Below are 24,119 nucleotides of genomic sequence, written 5' to 3' on the forward strand. Positions count from 1 at the left end.
GCGAAGATCCTCTTGAAGATGCTCTGACTGCTAGCTTAAATGAGCTATAAATATCCATACAGCCAGCCAATCCTAGAGACTATAATATTTAGGGGGTGTTTGGTTCCACGGACTAAATTTTAGTCCATGTCACATCGGATGTTTGAATATTAATTAGGAGGACTAAACATGAGTTAATTATAAAACTAATTACACAGATGAAGACTAATTTACGAGACGAATTTATTAAGCCTAATTAAACCGCCATTAGCACATATTTACTGTAGCACAACATTGTCAAATCATAGACTAATTAGACTTAAAAAATCGTCTCGCAAATTAATCACAATCTGTGTAATTAATTATTTTTTTAATCTATATTTAATACTCCATGTATATGTTGAAATATTCAATAGGACAGGAACTAAATTTGGGTCTAAGGAACCAAACACACCCTTAGTCTTCCTCTCACGGGGGTAATGAAATGCAATCAGCTGGCTACTCGACTGCTCCAGCCAAAACCTGCAGTTTAGCCCAGCCGAACAGCCCCTAGATTTGGGATTAGACAGTAGAGTTAAAAAAAAAGTTGGAGGGGAGCAGCCCTTGCTATCTTCCGCTCTCGATCAGATTTGCATCTGCGGTGTAAATCCAAGACTAGAAGGTGTGGAGTAGATAACCACGGCTGTTATAGATGCTTTGGTTTCTTTTCGCATGAGAGATGGAAGGTCCGATGCTCAGTTCTTCGCTGGGCGCTATGGGTTCCCTTCTTTGGAAGCTCCGGTCACTGCTGGTCTCTCCAGATGATCAGCTGCCAGAGCCACTGAAGCTACACAAGGAGAAGCTCGAGCTCCTCAAACAAGATCTCGAAGAAATAAACACCTTCCTCGTGAATCTGTCAAGGGTGGAAGCTCCCAACATGATGGTGAAGCACTGGATGAACGAGGTGCGTGATCTGTCGTACGATATTGAGGATTATATTGACAAGACGATGCACCCCGGCCCCAATTCCAGTGAAGAGTCCCGCCCTGAGCCTGAGGTCGAAGAAGTAAGCACTCTTGTGAAGCAGGCCAAGGACGCCCATGAACGACACAACAGGTACGATCTTGGGCGTTGGGCATCAAATCCTAGATTTGTGGTCGACGGTGGGGGTGGGCAAGGCTGGGTTCCAAGGTTCGACAGGGACGCCACAGATCTTGTTGGTATAGATGATTCCAAGGCTGAAATTATCAAGAGGCTTAACATTGACGCCGAACAGAGGCTAGTAATATGCATACAAGGATCCCCAGGTGTTGGTAAGACTACACTTGCCAAACAAGTGTACCGTGAAATGGAAGGACAGTTCGAGTGTCAAGCTTTTGTTCGAGCCTCAAAGATGCCTGATACAAGGAGGCTTCTCAGTAACATAATCTCCCAAATCCTGCCCCGCCATCAAGGACCCCCTCATGGTCTCCCCGTGCAAGAGCTCATTGACAGCCTAAGAAAACATCTCCAACAGAAGAGGTATATAACTAGTACATATATGTTAAGGAGGTGCTCCCTCCTTTTTGAAAAGCATGTGCAGTATTACAAATTGTAGGCTCATTGAAATCTACAGAAAATTCTTGAAACGAAGATCTTGATATACTAGTCAATTTACATGGCTAAGTTTCGATTTCAAGTTTCTGTTTATTATGAGTAGCGATAACGAGAAAATCTGACAAATCATAAATTATAAGGAACAGGGAAAATAATAAAATTAGATTACTGACAAGAACCCTATCAATTTTGTTTCTTCTAATACAGTAGAGTTTGAAGTTCAAACTTTGAATCATGATAAAAGCATGTACCAATATTTTCGAGCTTACAAACTCAAAGCAGGCATGCAAGTTTGTCAAGCCAAATAAGAAGAATTTAGAACTATCAGGTAAACTAGAAAATCTAATACAAAATATAATCATTCCATTACATATTTTCAACTTTAAATTTTCCATTGTCATGCTTTTGTAATTGTTGTATTTCACCTATTCTTGCACAGAATATTTATAACATTTTAAATCATTTGGCAGGTATCTCATTGTAATTGATGGTTTGTGGGAAACAACATCATGGGATATTGTTAACAGCGCATTTCCTGATGACACTAATTGTAGCAAAATATTAATAACTACAGATATTGAAGAAGTAGCTTTGGAGTGCTGTGATTATGAAGCTGATGCTATTTTTAAGATGGAGCCACTTGGTGGAAATCATTCCACAGAATTGTTCTTCAATAGAGTGTTTGGATTTAAGCACGAGTGCTCTAAACAATTGAAGGAAAGCTCTGAGAAAATTATAAGAACATGTGGTGGTCTGCCACTCGGAATAATTAGCATAGCTAGCATTTTAGCAATCCAACCAGATAACTTAGAGTTGTGGCGCCATGTCAAAGAAGCATTATTTTCCAGATTGAGATATAATCTTACTTCTCAAGTCATGCTGGGAGAAATAGTAGGTCTGAGCTGCAATAGTCTTCCTCGCCATTTGAAGACATGCTTACTATATCTTAGTATGTATCCTGAGGGTTATACATTCTTGAAGGCTGACTTGGTGAAACAATGGAGTGCCGAAGGTTTTATCATTGCAGTAGAAGAGAAAAAATGTGATGAAGTTGCAGAATGCTATTTTGATGAGCTTACCTGCAGGGGACTGATACAACCCAATCATACCAATATCTCAGATGAGGTGACTTCGTATACACTGCACTCCACTGTATTTGAAGTTATTAGGAGCATGTCCATAGAAGAGAACTTCAGCACTGTGATAGACTACTCCAATACCATCTCAGAGCTTTCTGTAAAGGTTCGACGACTATCTCTCAGATTCAGTAGTGCCAAATATGCAACGAAACCAGAAAGCATCACACTATCCCCTGTGCGGTCACTTATCTTTTATGGACTTGTTGAGTGCCTCCCTTCGATTATGGAGTTTGAGGTACTTCGAGTTCTTATTCTTGATGTTTGGGGTGACCATGACCAAGAGGAGTTAGACCTCAGTGGCATCGACAGACTGTTTCAGCTGAGGTACATGCGGATTACATCTAACATCACTGTGAAACTACCAGCCAGGATGAGTGGACTGACATATTTGCAAACACTGGAAATTTATGCAAGAGTAACTTCTGTTCCATCAGATATTGTACATCTCCCTAGATTGGTGCACCTCTGTGTAGGTGGTCAGATAAATCTGTGCAATGGTATTGGTCACATGGGATCTCTACGCACTCTTCAGTCTTTTGACCTCAGCAGTAACCCTGAAGATAATGTATGGCAACTTGGTGGGATGACAGGCCTGCATGATCTTCATGTCATTAGTTCTACAGAAATGTCTGATCCTCTGAAGGGGAAATTGGTAGCTTTCGTTTCTTCCCTTGAGAAACTTGGCAATTTAAAATCTATAATTCTTGCTCCTGCTCCTGCTCCAGCTGCTTCTTGCACAAACATTTCCTTGGATTTCTCATGGCGGAGCATATCTCCTCTGTCCATCTTCATTCAGAGACTTGAGTTGTTGCCGCCTTTTTGCATCTTTTCAAGACTCCCCGTATGGATTGGACAGCTCCGGAAGCTAAGCATTTTGAAAATTGTTCTTAGGGAATTTACGACAGGTGATGTTGACAGCATCGCCAAGTTACAGGAACTCACCATTCTCTCTCTGTACGTCAGGCAACCAACAGCAGAACAGATTGTCTTCCATCGTGCAGCATTTCCTGTTCTAAAGTTTTTCAAATTCAGATGTGGCATTATGCGCATTGCTTTTCAGCCGGAAGCAATGCCTAGGCTTCGGAGTCTGAATCTTGAATTCAATGCCCACAGTGGAGAGCAAAATGGTAATATGCTTGTCGGCATTGAACACCTGTTAAACCTCCAAGAGATTACTGGCCGAATTGGGGCAGCACTGGGTGCAGAGGAATCCGACAGAATAGCTGTGGAATCTGTGTTCAAGGATGCCATTAGCAAGCATTCAAGACTTATAAACTTCAACCTACGAATTGTGGGTTTGTTTGACGAAGAGTACGTGCCTTTCTTCTCCTTGTAGTTTCACTGAAACGTTACAATAAACTGTTGCTAGCTACTTGATTGTGTCCTGGGCTGGTGTGTTTCACTTAGCCTAAAGCAGTTTCCAAACTAGCTGAAGAAATTTTAAATGAGATTGCTATACTTTCAGATTGTAGACTTTAATAACATCAAGATAAGAGGAGTGCCGAGGTTCAATACTTTATTTACTTGGTCAAGTTTAATCTGCTGGATTTAGTCATGGTTAAGATTTCTGGCGTGCATCAATTTTTGTAGAAGATCTGATAATGACTAGTTCTACATCTTTTATTTCTCAACACATACTAGATAGCGCTTTTAGGTGAAAAACTGTATGAAAAACAAATCTTTTAGGTGATGTTTACCCTTTTTCCTCTTATAATCTTAAAATGTAGCCGATCAGCTCATGTGATTGCAGGAGTAAACCACCTATTTGCTATGTTTTTGGTTATAGCGTTCTAGTTTGTATGGCTGAAATTTCTATTGAAGTTACTATCAATTCTAATTTCCATGACTAAACATAGACGTGATATGCAAATGTGATACATCTAATATAATACCCACTATTAAAATAAGAACACTAACATGAAACATAATATTAATGTATTGGGTATATGTTACACAATCTCTGCAGGTGGCATAAAAAAAGTGAGCTAGACGAGGTAGCTGCAGATGTTGAAGAAGTGTCGCAATCCAACGATGCAAGTTCAACACGAAAACAAGTCTTCAGCGTGCCGTTCCAGGCGATCGCGGATTTGCCGTCGTCGGACGATGGCTACAACTGGCGTAAGTACGGCCAGAAGGCGGTGAAGGTGGGTGAGTACCTGCGCAGCTACTACAAGTGCACCTTCCCGACCTGCCCTGTCAAGAAGAAGGTGGAGAGGTCGCAGGATGGCCAGATCTTCGAGATTGTCTACAGGGGCACGCACAACCACGCGAGGTGGCCGCAGAAGGCGCCGCAGCTGCTGCAGAGCGGTGACGCGTCCGAGCACTCATTGGGCCGAATGTCGGGCACATCCGTCGTGACGGTCGAGGGTTCGATTGCGGACGACGATGTTGGTGTAGGCTTGCCGCGGGCTGAGAATGCTGGCGGTGATGAGTTCGACAAAGACCAGCCGGATTCCAAGAGGTGAGTGCTTTGGTAGTTTGGTCACACAATATCCGTGCCAATTTGTTTCCGACTATTTGTTGCATTCTTGGAACGAACAAGCGGAAATCAATTCCTGTTGCTTTTATCAGGAGGAAAGACGACGGTGACGGTAAGGGGATCTCCATGTCTGGCAAGCGGACGGCGCGTGAGGAGAGGGTCATTCTCCGAACCGTGAGCGATGTCGACATCTTTGATGACGGCTATCGGTGGAGGAAGTACGGGCAGAAGGTGGTGAAGGGAAATCCACACCCCAGGTAGGATTGAAAAAGAAATTAGTTCGGTCTCTGTGGGATGGAGGAAACGCCTATTGAAAGTGTGAACTTTGTACTCATCGTGGCTGTTGTCTTATGACTACAGGAGCTACTACAAGTGTACGACGGTAGGGTGCCCGGTCCGCAAGCATGTGGAGCGCGCGTCCGACGACCTGCGCACCGTGATCACCACGTACGAGGGCAAGCACAACCACGACGTGCCCGCCGTGCGCGGCAGCGCCGAACTCGCACTCTACAATCCCGCAGCACCGCCCGCGGACAGCGCCGTTCAGAACCTTGCCGTGGACAGCGCCACGCAGCCGACCGTGGTCGACCAAACGGCACAACAGCAGATGTTCAGCGGCCAGCGCACGATCGGCTTCAGCACCGCGCCGGTGCGGAGCAGAGCGACGAGCGGCAGCTTCGTCCTCTCGTCGGGCTTGGACAACACGATGGGTTCGTATATGATCCAGCAGCAGGAGAGGCAGAACGCCTCGATGCACGCGTCGAGGGACAAGGAGTAGGAGCCCGCAGAGGACAAGTTTTCCCCGCAGTCGACGGATTGATGGACTCCACAAATTGCACAAAAGTGTACAGGACCGTAGACATCTTAATCCTTGCTTAATTCGAAACAAGTATTTAGAGTGTAGACATCTTAATATTATTAGCTGCCTAGATATTAACTAAGGTCTCCTTTGGATACATCTGTTGTAAAACATAAAGACTTTATCCTAGAAGTAATGGAGAAGGAAAAATCCTAATCCTAATTCGTTTCTACCTGGGCTCTTACCAAACTCTTAAATATTAGCAGGACTATACACAGGAGATATGTTATAATCACCAATGTGAAGAATAAATAAAGTGAGGCCGCCGCCCGGGTCTCAACCTCCCCATGCCCCAACGCGAGGCCGCCACCTCCGCCGGGGGTCCACCCCGCCGAGCATCTCCACTCCTGCCGCCGCCGCGATGCACCAGCAGCAGCCGCCCCCACACGCGGAGCTGGAGCCCGTGCGCCGCGTCGGCAGCGGCGCTGGTGGGACGGTGTGGATGGTGCGGCACCGCGGCACGAGGCAGCTTCTACGCGCTCAAGGTGCTCTACGGGAACCACGACAACGCGGTGCGGCGCCAAATCGCTCGTGAGATCGCCATCCTCCGCACCGCCGAGCACCCGGGCGTGGTGCGCTGCCATGGCATGTACGAGTGTGGTGGGGAGTGCAGATCCTGCTCGAGTACATGGACGGCGGCTCCCTCGACGGCCGCCGCATCGCCGCCGAGCCGTTCCTCGCCGACGTCGCGTGCCAGGTCCTATCCGGAATCTCCTACCTCCACCGCCACATCGTGCACCGCGACATCAAGCCCTCCAACCTCCTCATCGACTCTGCGCGCCGCGTCAAGATCGCTGACTTTGGCGTCGGGCGCATCCTCAACCAGACCATGGACCCCTCCAACTCCTCCGTCGGCACCATCGCCTACATAAGCCCCGAGCGGATCAACACCGACCTCAAAGACGACAGCTACGACAGCTACGCCAGTGACATCTGGAGCTTCGGCCTCAGCATTCTCGAGTTGTACCTGGGCAGGTTTGTTAGCAGCAATCGGAGGGAAGGAGAAAGCAACCGGGATTGGAAGGGAAGAATCGGAGCTTAGGAAGGGAAGCAGAGCACCGGGACGAACACGGACGAATCTCGATTACTTGGGAGTAGAGTTCATACAATGTTCATACCCCTCTGCTTTGTCCTCTACACGGCATATAAGCCAAACGGCGACTCACGCACACACCCGACGCCCTCTGGGCCACTCTGGGCCATGCACTCCCACGTCGCACAGGCTCACTCATGATGCCACTCTGGGCCAAAGAAGCGTACACTCCTGGACTTGGGCCGCGCTTGGCGATCCTTCCTTTCCTGGGCCGCCTTCTTGCCTTCGGAGCTTGCCTGATCAGCGTCTGTTGTCGGTTGCTGCACAGGCACATCGCTGACACTCCCCCTTCTTGCGCGCCTAGTTGATCCCAGACCAGAGCACGAGGAAACTGTTGCTGCAGATCAGCGAGCTTCTCCTAGGTTACCAGCGACTCCGGAAGATGAGTCCACTTGATCAAACCCTGCAGGAACGGAAGCCGTACCTTGGCGTAGGTAGCGCCGCTGCAGAATTCCTTTCCGGAATACTCCATACTGAAGATTCTGATGGAGGTTCAGGAGTGAACAGTCTGATCGGCACCCACCGCCTTTTTAAGTTGGGAGACATGAAAAACTGGATGAATGGCAAACGAGGGTGGAAGCTCCAAGCGATACGCCACAGAACCAACCTTGGCAATAATGCGATAAGGTCCAAAGAACCGGAAGGCCAACTTATGATGGGAATGCTCAGTAAGAGAAGATTGAACATACGGTTGGAGCTTGAGGTAGACCCAGTCATTGAGCTCGAACTGCCATTCAGGAGCGGTGCATATCAGCATTCTTCTTCATAGCGTTGCTTGGCACATAGCAGATGTTGCCGGATCAGCTCAGTGTGGAGAGTTCGATCAGATAACCAAGAGGTTAGATCAGTGATGGGAGAGTTGTGAGCAGCCTCAATACTGAATGCACCAGGGGCATAGCCATACATCACTTCAAATGGGGAGCAACCCACTGCAGTGTGGAAGCTAGTATTATACCAGTACTCAGCCAAATCCAACCATCGGCTCCACTGCTTAGGACAGGCATGCGTGTAACAGCGAAGGAAGGTCTCAAGACATTGGTTGACTCGTTCGGTCTGGCCATCGGACTGCGGGTGATAAGCAGTAGACATGCGTAGGTCCACTTTGGCCAACTGGAAGAGCTCCTGCCAAAACTTGCTCGTGAAGATGCGGTCTCGGTCCGACACAATGGCTTGGGGCAGGCCGTGAAGCTTGAAGACATTGGAGAAGAAAAGCTTGGCCACGGTACTCGCAGTGAACGGATGCTTCAATCCGAGGAAGTGGGCATACTTAGAAAAGATGTCAACCACGACGAAGATGCAGTTAACAGACCCCGACATGGGCAACCCTTCAATGAAATCAATAGAGATGATCCGCCAAGCCCGATCTAGAACTGGAAGGGGCTGGAGAAGACCTGGTAACTTGGATCGGTCAGGTTTAGCCTGCTGGCACACTTGATAGCCAGAGAGAAAATCACGCACTTCTGTGTTCATACCAGTCCAGGCAAAGTACTTGCTTCAGTCGGCGGAGAGTGACCGGGATACCAGAATGCCCCCATAGGATTGGAATGCAACTCAGAGATCAACTGGCGCTTAATGGCAGTGTCGGCCCCCACCCACAAACGAGATTTATACCTCAGAAGGCCGTTGAGGAATGTAAAGTGGGGTACTGATTGGTCATCTGCAGTCAGACGTGTGATGATAGACTGTGCCCGCTCATCAGTACTATATGACTTGATCACCTCAGATAACCAATGGGGTTCAGTTACTGAAATAGCAGCACAAGAGCTGACTGGGTAGCGTTAGAGGGCATCAGCAGCTCGATTCTCAGCCCCTCGTCTGTAGACAATCTTGTAAGATAAGCCCAAGAGCTTAGAAAAGACCTTCTGCCGCCAGGGAGTGTGAAGCTGTTGTTCTGTCAGCTGGCTCAAACTTTTTTATCAGTCAAAATGTGAAACTCCCCATACTGCAGATAGGCACGCCATTGATCCAGCGCCAAGAGAATAGCCATATACTCTTTTTCGTATGTCGACAACCCCTGAGATCGCGGACCCAAAGCCTTACTGAGAAAAGCCAATGGGTGTCCCCCTTGCTTCAGCACAGCGCCAATACCTATGCCGCTGGCGTCAGTCTCCACACAAAATGGTTTGTGAAATCAGGGAGAGCTAGAACCGGGGCCGGAGTAAGAGCATCTTTCAATGCCTGAAATGAATTGGCTTGGGGTTCGGTCCAATGAAAGGGAACACCCTTTTTGAGTAACTCAGTCAATGGCTTAGCAATAACTGCAAAATGCCGGATGAAATGCCTGTAGTAACTGGCAAGCCCCAAGAAACTACGCACATCTTTGACAGACAAAGGCACTGGCCACTGCTGGACTGCGATGATCTTTTCAGGATCAGTAGCCACACCGGTTTCAGAGATGACATGTCCCAGATAACAGAGTTGGCGATGCAGGAAAGAGCACTTAGACATCTTGACTTGCCATTTGTCACGGCGGATGAGCTCTAACACCAAGCGTAGGTGGACAAGATGTTCTTCACGAGTCTTGCTGAAAATGAGGATGTCATCAAAGAAAACCAGAACGCATTTGCGAAGTAGCGGATGTAACGTGGTGTTCATTGCCTTAAGAAAAGTGGCTGGAGCTCCAGATAACCCAAAAGCCATCACCCGGAACTCATATTGCCCAGAATGGGTCTGGAACGCCGTCTTGGGTTCTTCTCTAGGACGTAAACGTATCTGATGGTAGCCGACAGTCAGGTCCAGAGAAGAAAACCAGGAAGCGCCCTATAACTCGTCCAGCAATTCCTCAATAACCGGGACAGGGTATTTGCACTTAGCTGTTATGGCGTTCAGCTGACGGAAATCAACACAGAAGCGAAACGAGCCGTCTTTCTTTTTGACCAAGAGCACTGCAGACGAAAAAGGGCTGTTGCTTGGCTGGATAAGGCCTGAATGCAGCATCTCTGAAACTTGACGTTCAATCTCAGCCTTGATAGCTGGAGGGTAACGATAAGGCCGAACCTGCACTGGAGTGGCACCAGCAACGAGAGGAATCTTGTGGTCACAGTGGCGGGCCGGTGGATAGCCTTGGGGTGGGTCAAAGACATCCTTGAACTCAAATAATAAAGTTGCTAGTTCCGGTGGAGCAGATGATGAGTTGGCTCCTAAACCTTCTGCCTTCACGGTTGTGATTTGTAAAACTGCACCCACTGGAAGGGAGTCCAACTGGCCTTGCAAATGCATCTGAGTACCGCCATATGTGATAGTCATCCACTTATATCTCCAATCAATCTCCATAGGGCTATGCGCCGCGAGCCAATCCATGCCCACGATGAGGTCGTACTGAGATAGGGGCAGGACCTTGGCCACGAAAACAAAAGAGCACTGCTATACTGACCACTGCAATTGCTTGAATTCTGTATCACACCACAGCTGAGTACCATTGCCCACCATCACTTGGGTGGGGTGATCACAATCAGAACTGCCTTGAAGGTGAGCTGCAAGTGAAGCACTAACAAATGTATTGGAGCTGCCAGAATCCAATAAGATACGGACCTGCCTGCCCTGAACTTCACCCCTGAACTGCATTGTACTAGTGGAATCTCGATCGGACACTACTGCTGAAGAAAGAGTCATGAATAGCTGAGCATCGGTATCGGAATCCTCTGGCACCGGTTGATCCTCACAATCATCACCATGACAGAGATCCCAAACTTCCTGGAGTACGTGCAGCTGAATTTGCTCAGGACAGCGATGGTCGCGAGACCATTTCTCGCCACACCTGATGCAGAGGCCATGGGCCCGACGATAGTCGCGCAGGGTGTTCAGCTTGGCATCGACTCCGCGCCCACGGTGGCCATCATCACCCACCACAGCTCCCGCCGCACGCTCCTGTCGTTCATTGCGCTTGGCGGGTACCAGCGGAGGTGGTGGCGCGCGCGGGGGCAGCTTGGCCCACTGGTACGCGTCCGGACGACGTAATTCTTTCTTCTTCGACGAGTCCAGCATTTCCTCCTACAACAAGGCGAGAACCACGGCAGTATCCAAAGTACCAGGACGCTGCATATGAACAACAGTACGAATCTCGTCGCGCAAGCCATCAACAAATCTCATAGCATAGTAGATGGGATCAGTGTTTTTGCCATAAGCTATTAAGTCATCAACGATAGAAGTGAATTTGTCAGCATATTCCTGCACGCTACCTGTCTGCCTGATGTGAAATAGCTGACGGTTAAGCAGTTCGTGCTGGTCTTTGCCAAAGCGCTCCATCACTAAGGCAGTGAATTGTGGCTAAGACATTCCGGACACTTGCTGCTCAACAGCGGGAAACTAGCGCGCGGCAGCTCCTGTGAGATGCATCGTGGATACCTTGATCCAGCGACGCGGAGCCACCTCATACATCTCAAAATAATCAGTGCAGTTGCGAAGCCAGAGGCGTGGGTTTTCGCCATCAAATTTGGGAAAATTCAGTTTAGGGAGTTTGTCATTAGATGGGTTAGGATCCCAGAGCTCGGGTGCCTCATGTGTTCCCAACCCCAGCGCCACAGCATCCTGACCCGTATTCAGCATGGAACTAGAATATGATCTACGCAGGGCAAAAGTAGGACGAGGAAGAGACTGCGGATGAGGATGGGTATAGGGAGGGAAGTGACTGTGCGTACCCTTGACCGGGGACAGAGTTTGGAACTCGAATCCCCGGTGATGGTGCTCGACGCCGTGCCCAACCAACGGGCCAGTAACCTTGGGACCGGCGGAGAATGACACTCCCGCCGCGGACCCCATTGGAGGAGGTTTGACGGAACACGACGCTCCAGTCATGGTCATCACGGAAGGTAGCTTGCCGAACTGCATGCCGGCCGTGGCCACCCCTGGACAGGGCACGCCGAACGAGGCCCCGGCAGTGGACACCACAGGCGGAGACAGGACGCCAGACGCAGCGCTTGGAGCTGCATCCAGCGCCGCACGGCTCACCGTCTTGCGCAAAGCCGTCATCTCCTCCCGCATCTGATCGACGACCTCCTCAGACTTGCGGATTGCACCGATCTCGGCGCGGAGTTCCTTCACGGACTCGTCGACAGTGGGCTTCCATTCGTCGAACACCTTCGCTGCATCCTCCAGGCGACCGAAGCGGTCGGAGATGGTGCGCTCCACGGCACCGATGCGGGTGCCCAGCGACAAATTGACCGCCGCGATGCTGCCTTCGAGGGCTGTCTGCATGGATTTCATCTCATCCAACATCAGCTTGAAGTTGGGCTCCATGGCTCCCAGATTTCGGCAGAAGCGGGTGAAATGGTCGTGATCTATTTGGTGGGGCTCCAGGGTAGGGATGGGCGGGCAACAACCTTCGATTTATGCCGACCGGATCAGCCTCGGATCGGACCTATGGTTCACGCGATTCCTCACCGGAGTGAGGATTCAGCGATCCGCTGCCGATGGGGGTTACGATCCCAGATCAAGGCGAGAGCGAGAGTAGTGCCGAGGAAGGTGGCTCCGAGTACCAATTGTTAGCAGCAATCGGAGGGAAGGAGAAAGCAACCGGGATTGGAAGGGAAGAATCGGAGCTTAGGAAGGGAAGCAGAGCACCGGGACGAACACGGACGAATCTCGATTACTTGGGAGTAGAGTTCATACAATGTTCATACCCCTCTGCTTTGTCCTCTACACGGCATATAAGCCGAACGGCGACTCACGCACACACCCGACGCCCTCTGGGCCACTCTGGGCCACGCACTCCCACGTCGCACAGGCTCATTCATGATGCCACTCTGGGCCGAAGAAGCGTACACTCCTGGACTTGGGCCGTGCTTGGCGATCCTTCCTTTCCTGGGCCTTCTTCTTGCCTTCGGAGCTTGCCTGATCAGCGTCTGTTGCCGGTTGCTGCACAGGCACAGCGCTGACAAGGTTCCCCTTCGGGGAGAACCTCGGCAAGCAAGGGGACTGGGCCGCGCTCATGGTAGCCATCTGCTACTCCGATCCGCCTGAGCCACCGCCCACCGCCTCGCCTGAGTTCAGGGGATTCATTAGGTGCTGCCTGCAGAAGAACCCGGCCAAGCGGCTGACGGCCGGGCAGCTACTGCAGCACCCTTTTGTCGCCGGCCCGCAGCCGCAGCCCCTCGCTGCTCCTCCCCTGTCATGACCACCGTTTCGGATTGGGAGTAGAGTAAGGATCTCAATTCTCATCTCAGTTTGGCCTTCGCTGCAGGCAGTGTGGACTCCAATCCGGCATTCCAGGTGTATCCTTGGATGGACGGAACTGATGTCTGAAGGGAATTGGCTGGCCAGTTTCGGTGGTGGTCTTTCCATCATCGTCGTCCTCATCCATCCATGGTTGCTGCTGCTGCAGTTAAGGAGGCCCCCCTTGATGTTCTTCAAACCAATTTTGAGTGTTGTATCCATCATCAATTCATCACCACGATCGTCCTCAATCAGCTCCTCGCTGCGATTAAGGTTCATTATCCTTCCTGTTGTTTGATGTTCTTTACTTCCAGCGATGATAGCATAACGAGAGGGGGAAAAAAAGTGTGTACAAATGATTTTGTAAAAGATCATATCATATTTCAAGTACAGAGGTCCACTTCGTACAAATTTTCATTGTTCTAAAAAAGGTTTGGTTAGAAACTTGAACTTTTCTTTTTTTTTTATCTCCAATAATCTCCATGTAGCAGAGCTGTCACATGAACATGCAATTGTGCTAGGCTGCTAGCATCTCTCTGATATTTTTGGCGCATAATTGGGTGACGATGATTGAACATATGATGACGATACATAATAGATCTTCCGTGCTGCTGCATGATAGGTTCTTGGATTCCTTTATCCGGATATATGATTGCATAGAGCAAATCTGGAAATGCGAATTGAACCAACATATTTTCGATTAGTTCATCCCCTAAAGTTTACTCCCTATCACATTGGATGTTTAGACACATGCATGGAGTGTTAAATATAGACTTAAAAAAATAACTAATTACACAGTTTGCGACTAATTTGCGAGACGAATCTTTTAAGCCTAATTAGTCCATGATTTGATAATGTGGTGCTACAGTACACATGTGCTAATGACGGATTAATTATGCTTAATAAATTCTTTTCGTTGATTACTGACGCATTTTGTAATTTGTTTTTTTAGTCTATATTTAATTGACACTCGATGTGACACCTCAAAACTTTACGCCCTGGATTTAAACAAGGCCTTAATTAGTTTCGTGTCCCTCTCTTGATGTTGCTCCTGAAATGTGAACCATGCCTTTCTCTCTTGCCAAATCCAATCTGCCTTTTCCTAGCCCCGGCAAAGGCGGTGCTGGCAATTGGCATGCCGATGTTCTTTTGTTTCTTGAAAGACTTGAGAAGAGTCGTTCCTTCTAGTATATCACCTCACTTGGCACTACAAGGACATCACCTTATTGGCACTTGGTAATATATCATGGTAGGCGGTAGGCCCATGGCAGACGCAGAGGTGAGTCATGAAACGTGCGGTGCACTTGCACCGGGTAAGAGTGTCAGACTTGTGATGTTCATGATCTTGGAGACTTTTTGTGGATTTTACACTGCATGGAAACAGAGAGTGCGAGCTCAGGATGTGGCTAGCTCCCTCAACTCAAGAGCGTCGTCCTGGCAAGTGGTACTAGTTGGTGGCGATGATAGTGTGTACTACCACGACAGATTGAGAGATCCGTCTGCTGTGAATGCTGCCCGTGTTTGATGAATGAACGCAGTGCAGTGTGCAGACCAGCTAGGAAGGAGCCCGCCCTCTGCCCAGCCCAAGCAGCTCTCGCAATTCCAGTAGTAGAATAGAAGAAGCCAATGTTGCACAAGCGAAACCGGGAGTTGCTACAGAACTGCACAGCACACAGATAAAATAATGGAGTTGCTATACCTTAGTTGTCTGAAGTTAGAGGATCTCATTCCGCTTAGACCTCGTTCGTTTGTTCCGGATTGGCCCGTTCCGGGTGGATTGCTGCGGCCTGTTTCCAATCCGGATATGCACTGGAATACGCGTTCGTTTAGGCCCGGCATGGAACCAAAACTGCCTTCGCTTTTCCCTGTCTCCGCGGCCGGACCGGAACCGGACCTCCTACCCTCCAGATCGGTGCTGGCTCCTGAAAGCGACGCAAGCACACGACGACTCGAGTAGCGGAGGCGACGGCAGGGCGGCGCGAGGCGACCGCGGGGCAGCGGCGACCCTACGTCCTCCCCCTTCCTCATCCTTCTCGCCGGTGATTCCCTCTCTCTCCCCTTCGTCCTCGTCCTCTCTCCCTCCTCTATGGTTCTCTAGGGTTTTTGGATCTTGTCTCTAGTTCTAGTTGAGAGTCATGGTAGTAGGATGGTGATGATGATGATGATCAGTTCGTGAGGGTTAGAAGTGGGCGCCGATCTATCCTACTCCAGTTTGCCCTAGGTGACAGAGGCGTGTTCTTCAGTTCTTCGATCTGGAGAAGAACTTTGACATGAGAATGCTCGTACGGCTGTCTGCTTTGTTTTGTACGTATCCTCCTCTGTAATTACCCCAGGTACTAGTACTAGTGTGTCTGTATGTGTGCAATGCAAAGCATGTGGCTCTGCTTTCTTCTGCTCAAAATAATCAGTGCAGTTGCGAAGCCAGAGGCGTGGGTTTTCGCCATCAAATTTGGGAAAATTTAGTTTAGGGAGTTTGTCATTAGATGGGTTAGGATCCCAGAGCTCGGGTGCCTCATGTGTTCCCAACCCCAGCGCCACAGCATCCTGACCCGTATTCAGCATGGAACTAGAATATGATCTACGCAGGGCAAAAGTAGGACGAGGAAGAGACTGCGGATGAGGATGGGTATAGGGAGGGAAGTGACTGTGCGTACCCTTGACCGGGGACAGAGTTTGGAACTCGAATCCCCGGTGATGGTGCTCGACGCCGTGCCCAACCAACGGGCCAGTAACCTTGGGACCGGCGGAGAATGACACTCCCGCCGCGGACCCCATTGGAGGAGGTTTGACGGAACACGACGCTCCAGTCATGGTCATCACGGAAGGTAGCTTGCCGAACTGCATGCCGGCCGTGGCCACCCCTGGACAGGGCACGCCGAACGAGGCCCCGGCCGTGGACACCACAGGCGGAGACAGGACGCCAGACGCAGCGCTTGGAGCTGCATCCAGCGCCGCACGGCTCACCGTCTTGCGCAAAGCCGTCATCTCCTCCCGCATCTGATCGACGACCTCCTCAGACTTGCGGATTGCACCGATCTCGGCGCGGAGTTCCTTCACGGACTCGTCGACAGTGGGCTTCCATTCGTCGAACACCTTCGCTGCATCCTCCAGGCGACCGAAGCGGTCGGAGATGGTGCGCTCCACGGCACCGATGCGGGTGCCCAGCGACAAATTGACCGCCGCGATGCTGCCTTCGAGGGTTGTCTGCATGGATTTCATCTCATCCAACATCAGCTTGAAGTTGGGCTCCATGGCTCCCAGATTTCGGCAGAAGCGGGTGAAATGGTCGTGATCTATTTGGTGGGGCTCCAGGGTAGGGATGGGCGAGCAACAACCTTCGATTTACGCCGACCGGATCAGCCTCGGATCGGACCTATGGTTCACGCGATTCCTCACCGGAGTGAGGATTCAGCGATCCGCTGCCGATGGGGGTTACGATCCCAGATCAAGGTGAGAGCGAGAGTAGTGCCGAGGAAGGTGGCTCCGAGTACCAATTGTTAGCAGCAATCGGAGGGAAGGAGAAAGCAACCGGGATTGGAAGGGAAGAATCGGAGCTTAGGAAGGGAAGCAGAGCACCGGGACGAACACGGACGAATCTCGATTACTTGGGAGTAGAGTTCATACAATGTTCATACCCCTCTGCTTTGTCCTCTACACGGCATATAAGCCGAACGGCGACTCACGCACACACCCGACGCCCTCTGGGCCACTCTGGGCCACGCACTCCCACGTCGCACAGGCTCATTCATGATGCCACTCTGGGCCGAAGAAGCGTACACTCCTGGACTTGGGCCGTGCTTGGCGATCCTTCCTTTCCTGGGCCTTCTTCTTGCCTTCGGAGCTTGCCTGATCAGCGTCTGTTGCCGGTTGCTGCACAGGCACAGCGCTGACAAGGTTCCCCTTCGGGGAGAACCTCGGCAAGCAAGGGGACTGGGCCGCGCTCATGGTAGCCATCTGCTACTCCGATCCGCCTGAGCCACCGCCCACCGCCTCGCCTGAGTTCAGGGGATTCATTAGGTGCTGCCTGCAGAAGAACCCGGCCAAGCGGCTGACGGCCGGGCAGCTACTGCAGCACCCTTTTGTCGCTGGCCCGCAGCCGCAGCCCCTCGCTGCTCCTCCCCTGTCATGACCACCGTTTCGGATTGGGAGTAGAGTAAGGATCTCAATTCTCATCTCAGTTTGGCCTTCGCTGCAGGCAGTGTGGACTCCAATCCGGCATTCCAGGTGTATCCTTGGATGGACGGAACTGATGTCTGAAGGGAATTGGCTGGCCAGTTTCGGTGGTGGTCTTTCCATCATCGTCGTCCTCATCCATCCATGGTTGCTGCTGCTGCAGTTAAGGAGGCCCCCCTTGATGTTCTTCAAACCAATTTTGAGTGTTGTATCCATCATCAATTCATCACCACGATCGTCCTCAATCAGCTCCTCGCTGCGATTAAGGTTCATTATCCTTCCTGTTGTTTGATGTTCTTTACTTCCAGCGATGATAGCATAACGAGAGGGGGAAAAAAAGTGTGTACAAATGATTTTGTAAAAGATCATATCATATTTCAAGTACAGAGGTCCACTTCGTACAAATTTTCATTGTTCTAAAAAAGGTTTGGTTAGAAACTTGAACTTTTCTTTTTTTTATCTCCAATAATCTCCATGTAGCAGAGCTGTCACATGAACATGCAATTGTGCTAGGCTGCTAGCATCTCTCTGATATTTTTGGCGCATAATTGGGTGACGATGATTGAACATATGATGACGATACATAATAGATCTTCCGTGCTGCTGCATGATAGGTTCTTGGATTCCTTTATCCGGATATATGATTGCATAGAGCAAATCTGGAAATGCGAATTGAACCAACATATTTTCGATTAGTTCATCCCCTAAAGTTTACTCCCTATCACATTGGATGTTTAGACACATGCATGGAGTATTAAATATAGACTTAAAAAAATAACTAATTACACAGTTTGCGACTAATTTGCGAGACGAATCTTTTAAGCCTAATTAGTCCATGATTTGATAATGTGGTGCTACAGTACACATGTGCTAATGACGGATTAATTATGCTTAATAAATTCTTCTCGTTGATTACTGACGCATTTTGTAATTTGTTTTTTTAGTCTATATTTAATTGACACTCGATGTGACACCTCAAAACTTTACGCCCTGGATTTAAACAAGGCCTTAATTAGTTTCGTGTCCCTCTCTTGATGTTGCTCCTGAAATGTGAACCATGCCTTTCTCTCTTGCCAAATCCAATCTGCCTTTTCCTAGCCCCGGCAAAGGCGGTGCTGGCAATTGGCATGCCGATGTTCTTTTGTTTCTTGAAAGACTTGAGAAGAGTCGTTCCTTCTAGTATATCACCTCACTTGGCACTACAAGGACATCACCTTATTGGCACTTGGTAATATATCATGGTAGGCGGTAGGCCCATGGCAGACGCAGAGGTGAGTCATGAAACGTGCGGTGCACTTGCACCGGGTAAGAGTGTCAGACTTGTGATGTTCATGATCTTGGAGACTTTTTGTGGATTTTACACTGCATGGAAACAGAGAGTGCGAGCTCAGGATGTGGCTAGCTCCCTCAACTCAAGAGCGTCGTCCTGGCAAGTGGTACTAGTTGGTGGCGATGATAGTGTGTACTACCACGACAGATTGAGAGATCCGTCTGCTGTGAATGCTGCCCGTGTTTGATGAATGAACGCAGTGCAGTGTGCAGACCAGCTAGGAAGGAGCCCGCCCTCTGCCCAGCCCAAGCAGCTCTCGCAATTCCAGTAGTAGAATAGAAGAAGCCAATGTTGCACAAGCGAAACCGGGAGTTGCTACAGAACTGCACAGCACACAGATAAAATAATGGAGTTGCTATACCTTAGTTGTCTGAAGTTAGAGGATCTCATTCCGCTTAGACCTCGTTCGTTTGTTCCGGATTGGCCCGTTCCGGGTGGATTGCTGCGGCCTGTTTCCAATCCGGATATGCACTGGAATACGCGTTCGTTTAGGCCCGGCATGGAACCAAAACTGCCTTCGCTTTTCCCTGTCTCCGCGGCCCGGACCGGAACCGGACCTCCTACCCTCCAGATCGGTGCTGGCTCCTGAAAGCGACGCAAGCACACGACGACTCGAGTAGCGGAGGCGACGGCAGGGCGGCGCGAGGCGACCGCGGGGCAGCGGCGACCCTACGTCCTCCCCCTTCCTCATCCTTCTCGCCGGTGATTCCCTCTCTCTCCCCTTCGTCCTCGTCCTCTCTCCCTCCTCTATGGTTCTCTAGGGTTTTTGGATCTTGTCTCTAGTTCTAGTTGAGAGTCCTGGTAGTAGGATGGTGATGATGATGATGATCAGTTCGTGAGGGTTAGAAGTGGGCGCCGATCTATCCTACTCCAGTTTGCCCTAGGTGACAGAGGCGTGTTCTTCAGTTCTTCGATCTGGAGAAGAACTTTGACATGAGAATGCTCGTACGGCTGTCTGCTTTGTTTTGTACGTATCCTCCTCTGTAATTACCCCAAGTACGTATCCTCCTCTGTAATTACCCCAAGTACTAGTACTAGTGTGTCTGTATGTGTGCAATGCAAAGCATGTGGCTCTGCTTTCTTCTGCTCGCCTGAAAATATTCTTGAAGGTTGTTTATATGCTGAAGGTAGAAGATGATAGAAGTCCACATCTTTGCTAAGCATGAGAAAGCCGGATTATTTTACTTTATCTAAAAAAATGTAGGTGTGAATATTGTACAGCCCTTGATTGATCTTATCCACTTAGATTTGAGTGTCGGACTTAGCACAAGTGAGGTCCTTATTTATGACTATTTATTCTTATGATGGTTCCTCATATGATTACATGCTGCCATCAGGATACACTTTATTATCTCCCACTAGCTGGTTTTGATTGGCGATATTATACTGAATTAACATCGTAGTTCTGTGCTTTCGTTGTCCATTGCTTCTTGCAGATAGAGTGCTTTCGTTTGTGATGTGAATATTAAAATTTAGTTATGTCATATATGTGATTCAGAGTAGCATCCATAGTATGCACACCTGGTGGTAGTGACAATAGTTTAGCCTTTGCAAAGTGGTTTAGTTAAATATCTTATCTCTTGTTTGACCTGCAGTGTGCGTTGCTAAATTATTTGTTGCTCTGTTGTTTGCTTGCTGAGTTCAGTGGATGTTGTCAGTGCTTTTACTTGTGTGCCGATAGTAGCAGTAGTTCAGTGGCTGGTTACAGTAGCCGCAGAGTAGTTGTTTCTTTACATGCTTTCAATTGGCTGTTAGTTTCTTTGTCAGTAGTTCAGTTTAGCAGTAGTGTAGTTTAGTCATCAGCTAGAACAATGCAACTTGGACAAACAATGTAGTTTAGATACTTAGTGTATGCTTTTCTGCTAATGCACCAAATTATTGGTCTAGCACCTTGTATATTTTGTCCGGTAACTTTTAGTTCAGAATATATTGACAGGAAGTAGTAGCTGCTGCTTCCCTTCATTTCCGAAGTAGCCCAACTAATGTCATCTTTTCACTGAAGGTTTTAATGCTATTGTTATTTCTCAAATTGATGCTTACATTAGCTGTCTAATATTGGCCTTGGGGAAAGCAATGCCTTGTGATTATGAAGAATGTGTTTTCTAGTTTGTTTGAATCATTGGGAACCAAATAATATGTTTTACTTGGTTTAAGTCACTGCTTGCATTATTCTTGCATAACAGAATTATTGTTCTTATATAATTCTACTGAAATATTATGCATCCTCAGAAACATCCTGAAAAGTATACTTGTTTGCACTACTTGACCCCATCCGCAGCCCACGGAAACTTAGTTTTATTTCGAGACAACTTGTGCCCCCATCCTGGACACATGCTTGGTTTTGGCTTTTCAGACCATCTGTATTAATTGAAAGTTGGAATTTGTTCCATCAGTTTATCTTATTTGGGAGTGAAGTATTCTAGGCACAAACAAAAGGCCCACAAGGAGAAACAGTGTGGCTGAGTCAGAGAGAGAGAGTTGCCAGGAGTTCATCATCTTAGTCTGCTCTCTAGGATAATAGACGTCGTATGCGAGTTGGTTTGTTGAGATATCCTTTTGGCAGGTGTTTGAGTCAGTAGCATGTAATTCATCCTATATAAGCTGTGGCAGACCGACGTGTTTGATGGTTGAATTTGTACCTTTTTTTTTGACAGATAAACCTGTGTGGTATCACTTTTCTATCGGTTGACTTTCACATTTCATGCCTGAACCTAGCTTCAGTGTCCATTCACTGTTCGCTTGAGCTTATCAGTCAAAATCAGCCAGCCAGAAAACAGTGTTTTTCTCTCACAACAAATCAGCTATACAAATCATCCAAAGCCAAAATAAGTCCTGCCGAACAGAGCGTGATTGCTGCAGTGGACTTTCATTCCAGTATGCTATAGTAGTTAAATTATTGGCCGATGCTTGGTCCATGACATTCACTTAAAGGTGTAGAGTGGCAGTGTGCACTCCTTTGCTCTGAAATTTCATACCTTCCGTGCAATTCTGTTGTTTCCGTCAAGTTACTTTGTAGCCTTTTCTTCTGTTAATATTTCTGTAATGGCAGCAGCACTGTCAGAGGCCCACTGAACATGTTTTCTACAAGAGATAGGGATAGAGCCTGTGAAGGCACTGATTAGTTTCATAACTAATTAAAGCTTTTAAACTGACATATTGATTTAATTATGCTTTGGTTGATTATACTGTGAGTCATTTTCGTTCAATTATTCAGTAATTTGTAAAAAAAAGTTTACTGTCATTTTCAGGGAAGAGGCAATGATCAAGAAACATTGGATTGGACAAAGTACCTGGACACTTGAGTAGGCTTAGACGAGTTATCTACTGGTTTAAATTATGCTTTGGATTTGTGCACTTTGTGATGGTTTATGTGAGAAAAGATTATAATTTCATGACTAGATCATGACAGGCTTTTGGTGCACCTTTTGTAACTTTTGGCAGTAGCTAGCATGTCCTTTATCTGTGGCTGCACATTATCTGTGGTCCTCTGCTATTGTTGCTGCCCATTATCTCTATATGTATGAGAGCATGACGAGAGACTTGCAGATAAAGAACTTCAAAACATGGGAGATTTTATTTATTTTATTTTGCTGCAATGTATGAGAGCATATTTTTGCTGCAATGTATTTGCAATGTATTTCATGAGATGTATTTGCAGTACTCCAACACTTGTCCTAACTGGTTCAGTACCCTAAGCAAAACCTGTTTCAGACCCTGGCTAACCGAACAGCAAGCAGGGATTAGTGACAGGCAGGGAAGGTGTGACAGGCACGGATCCACTCATTCCTATTCCTGGGGTGGAACAAATCTGCTCCGGGATTGGATACTCAGCAAACGAATGAGTCCCTCGCGTGCACTGCGGAAGCAGCAGCCGCTATCGGACCAGCGGCGCGAGTAAGTACAGCATGGGCTGGCCAGCTAGGTGCTTTTTCGGCCTTTCGGGCTTGCGGGCCCAACTTCAGCGAAGGCAAGGCCCGTTCTAGCATGAGATTGCAACGCGGCCGGTTGAAGTTGAACCATGAGATTCATCGGTTTTTCCCTGGGCCCATGGCCGCGAGCGATGTCGACATCTTTGATGACGTCTATTCGGTGGAGGAAGTACGGGCAGAAGGTGGTGAAGGGAAATCCACACCCCAGGTAGGATTGGAAAAAAAAACATTTTATTTATTTTCCCTCTCTTTGGGATGTAGGGAACGCCCATTGAAAGTGTGAACTTTGTACTCATTGTGAATGTTGTCTTGTGACTACAGTCTACAGGAGCTACTACAAGTGTACGACGGCAGGGTGCCCGGTCCGCAAGCATGTGCAGCACGCGTCCGACGACCCGCGCACCGTGATCACCACGTACGACGCCCACAACCACGACGTACCCGCCGTGCGCGGCAGCGCCGCACTCCACCATCCTGCAGCACCGCCTGCGGACAGCGCCGGTCAGAACCTTGCCGTGGCCAGCGCACGATCGGCTTCAGCACCGCGCCGGCGCGGAGCAGAACCACGAGCGGCGGCAGCTTCGTCGTCTCTTCGGCCTTGGACAACACTATGGGTTCGTACATGAGCCAGCACGTGGTTGAGATGGAATCCGAATTGGTCTCAAACTTGCTTATCAACCAACGTGGTTCGTTTCCATAACGATAATGCTCCTATCATGACGCCCGTCCATGACTCTGGGTCCCGACGCGGCTCTCGGGAGCGGGTCCCAAACAAAAAACAAATCCCCATTCGGACAGAGGCCTCCCACCTCTCACTCCCTCATGTGTCGCTCGCCCTCGCTTCCTCCTCCCCATACTTATCCCTTCCGCGCTCGTGCCCTACCCCACCCCGATGTGCGGCCATGGCTGCTTCCTTGGCCGGTGGCCGCGCCCTCACCCACCCCGGAGCCCTCACCCATTGGGAGCGCCCAACGCCCACGGATCCGGTGGCCCTCTCCCCCACTGGGGCGAGATCCATGGAGGTGGCGCGGCGGTGTTGTAGGGGAGTGGTCGGCTCTCCCCCACCCTGGCACGGCGCCCTCCCCACCCCGGCACCCTCTCTCACCCTGGAGACCGAGCTCCGCTCCCCCACCCCGGTGGCCGGAATCGACCGGCCCAGCCTTCCCCTCCCCTATGTTGCATATGTATGTTTCAAGTGTTTTAGACGTTTTAGATGTATGTTGCATTTGTTTCACATAGATGTTGCAAAAGTAGATTGTGGATGTTCACATGTTGCATATATTGTAATTGTTTCAGAGGCATGTTGCAAGCGTATGTTTCGAGTGTTTTAGAGGTATGTTTCTTTTTGAACATATGTTGCAAGTGTGTTTATCTGGATGTTGCATATGTTTCACACGTACGTTGTATGTGTGT

The 24,119-nt window shown here is 48.9% G+C and overlaps 1 protein-coding gene, 1 long non-coding RNA gene and 1 pseudogene across 2 annotated transcripts; all 3 read left to right on the forward strand.

Moving 5' to 3' along the window:
- Positions 1-488: 488 nt before the first annotated feature.
- Positions 489-6,217, forward strand: LOC136486743 (disease resistance protein RGA5-like). Its single transcript, XM_066483728.1, has 5 exons — positions 489-1,479; positions 2,025-4,004; positions 4,660-5,154; positions 5,265-5,429; positions 5,533-6,217. The coding sequence occupies exons 1-5, from the start codon at positions 698-700 to the stop codon at positions 5,948-5,950; spliced, it is 3,840 nt and encodes a 1,279-aa protein (XP_066339825.1). The 5' UTR covers positions 489-697; the 3' UTR covers positions 5,951-6,217.
- Positions 5,992-13,663, forward strand: LOC136488850 (mitogen-activated protein kinase kinase 5-like; annotated as a pseudogene).
- A 3,571-nt stretch (positions 13,664-17,234) lies between these two features.
- On the forward strand, positions 17,235-22,298 carry LOC136486750 (uncharacterized). Its single transcript, XR_010766937.1, has 3 exons — positions 17,235-17,291; positions 17,470-17,714; positions 22,026-22,298. It is a non-coding gene; the product is annotated as an uncharacterized lncRNA (long non-coding RNA).
- Positions 22,299-24,119: the final 1,821 nt, after the last annotated feature.

The sequence above is a fragment of the Miscanthus floridulus genome, chromosome 10 (assembly GCF_019320115.1).
Source record: "Miscanthus floridulus cultivar M001 chromosome 10, ASM1932011v1, whole genome shotgun sequence".
NCBI classification, from domain to species: domain Eukaryota; kingdom Viridiplantae; phylum Streptophyta; class Magnoliopsida; order Poales; family Poaceae; genus Miscanthus; species Miscanthus floridulus.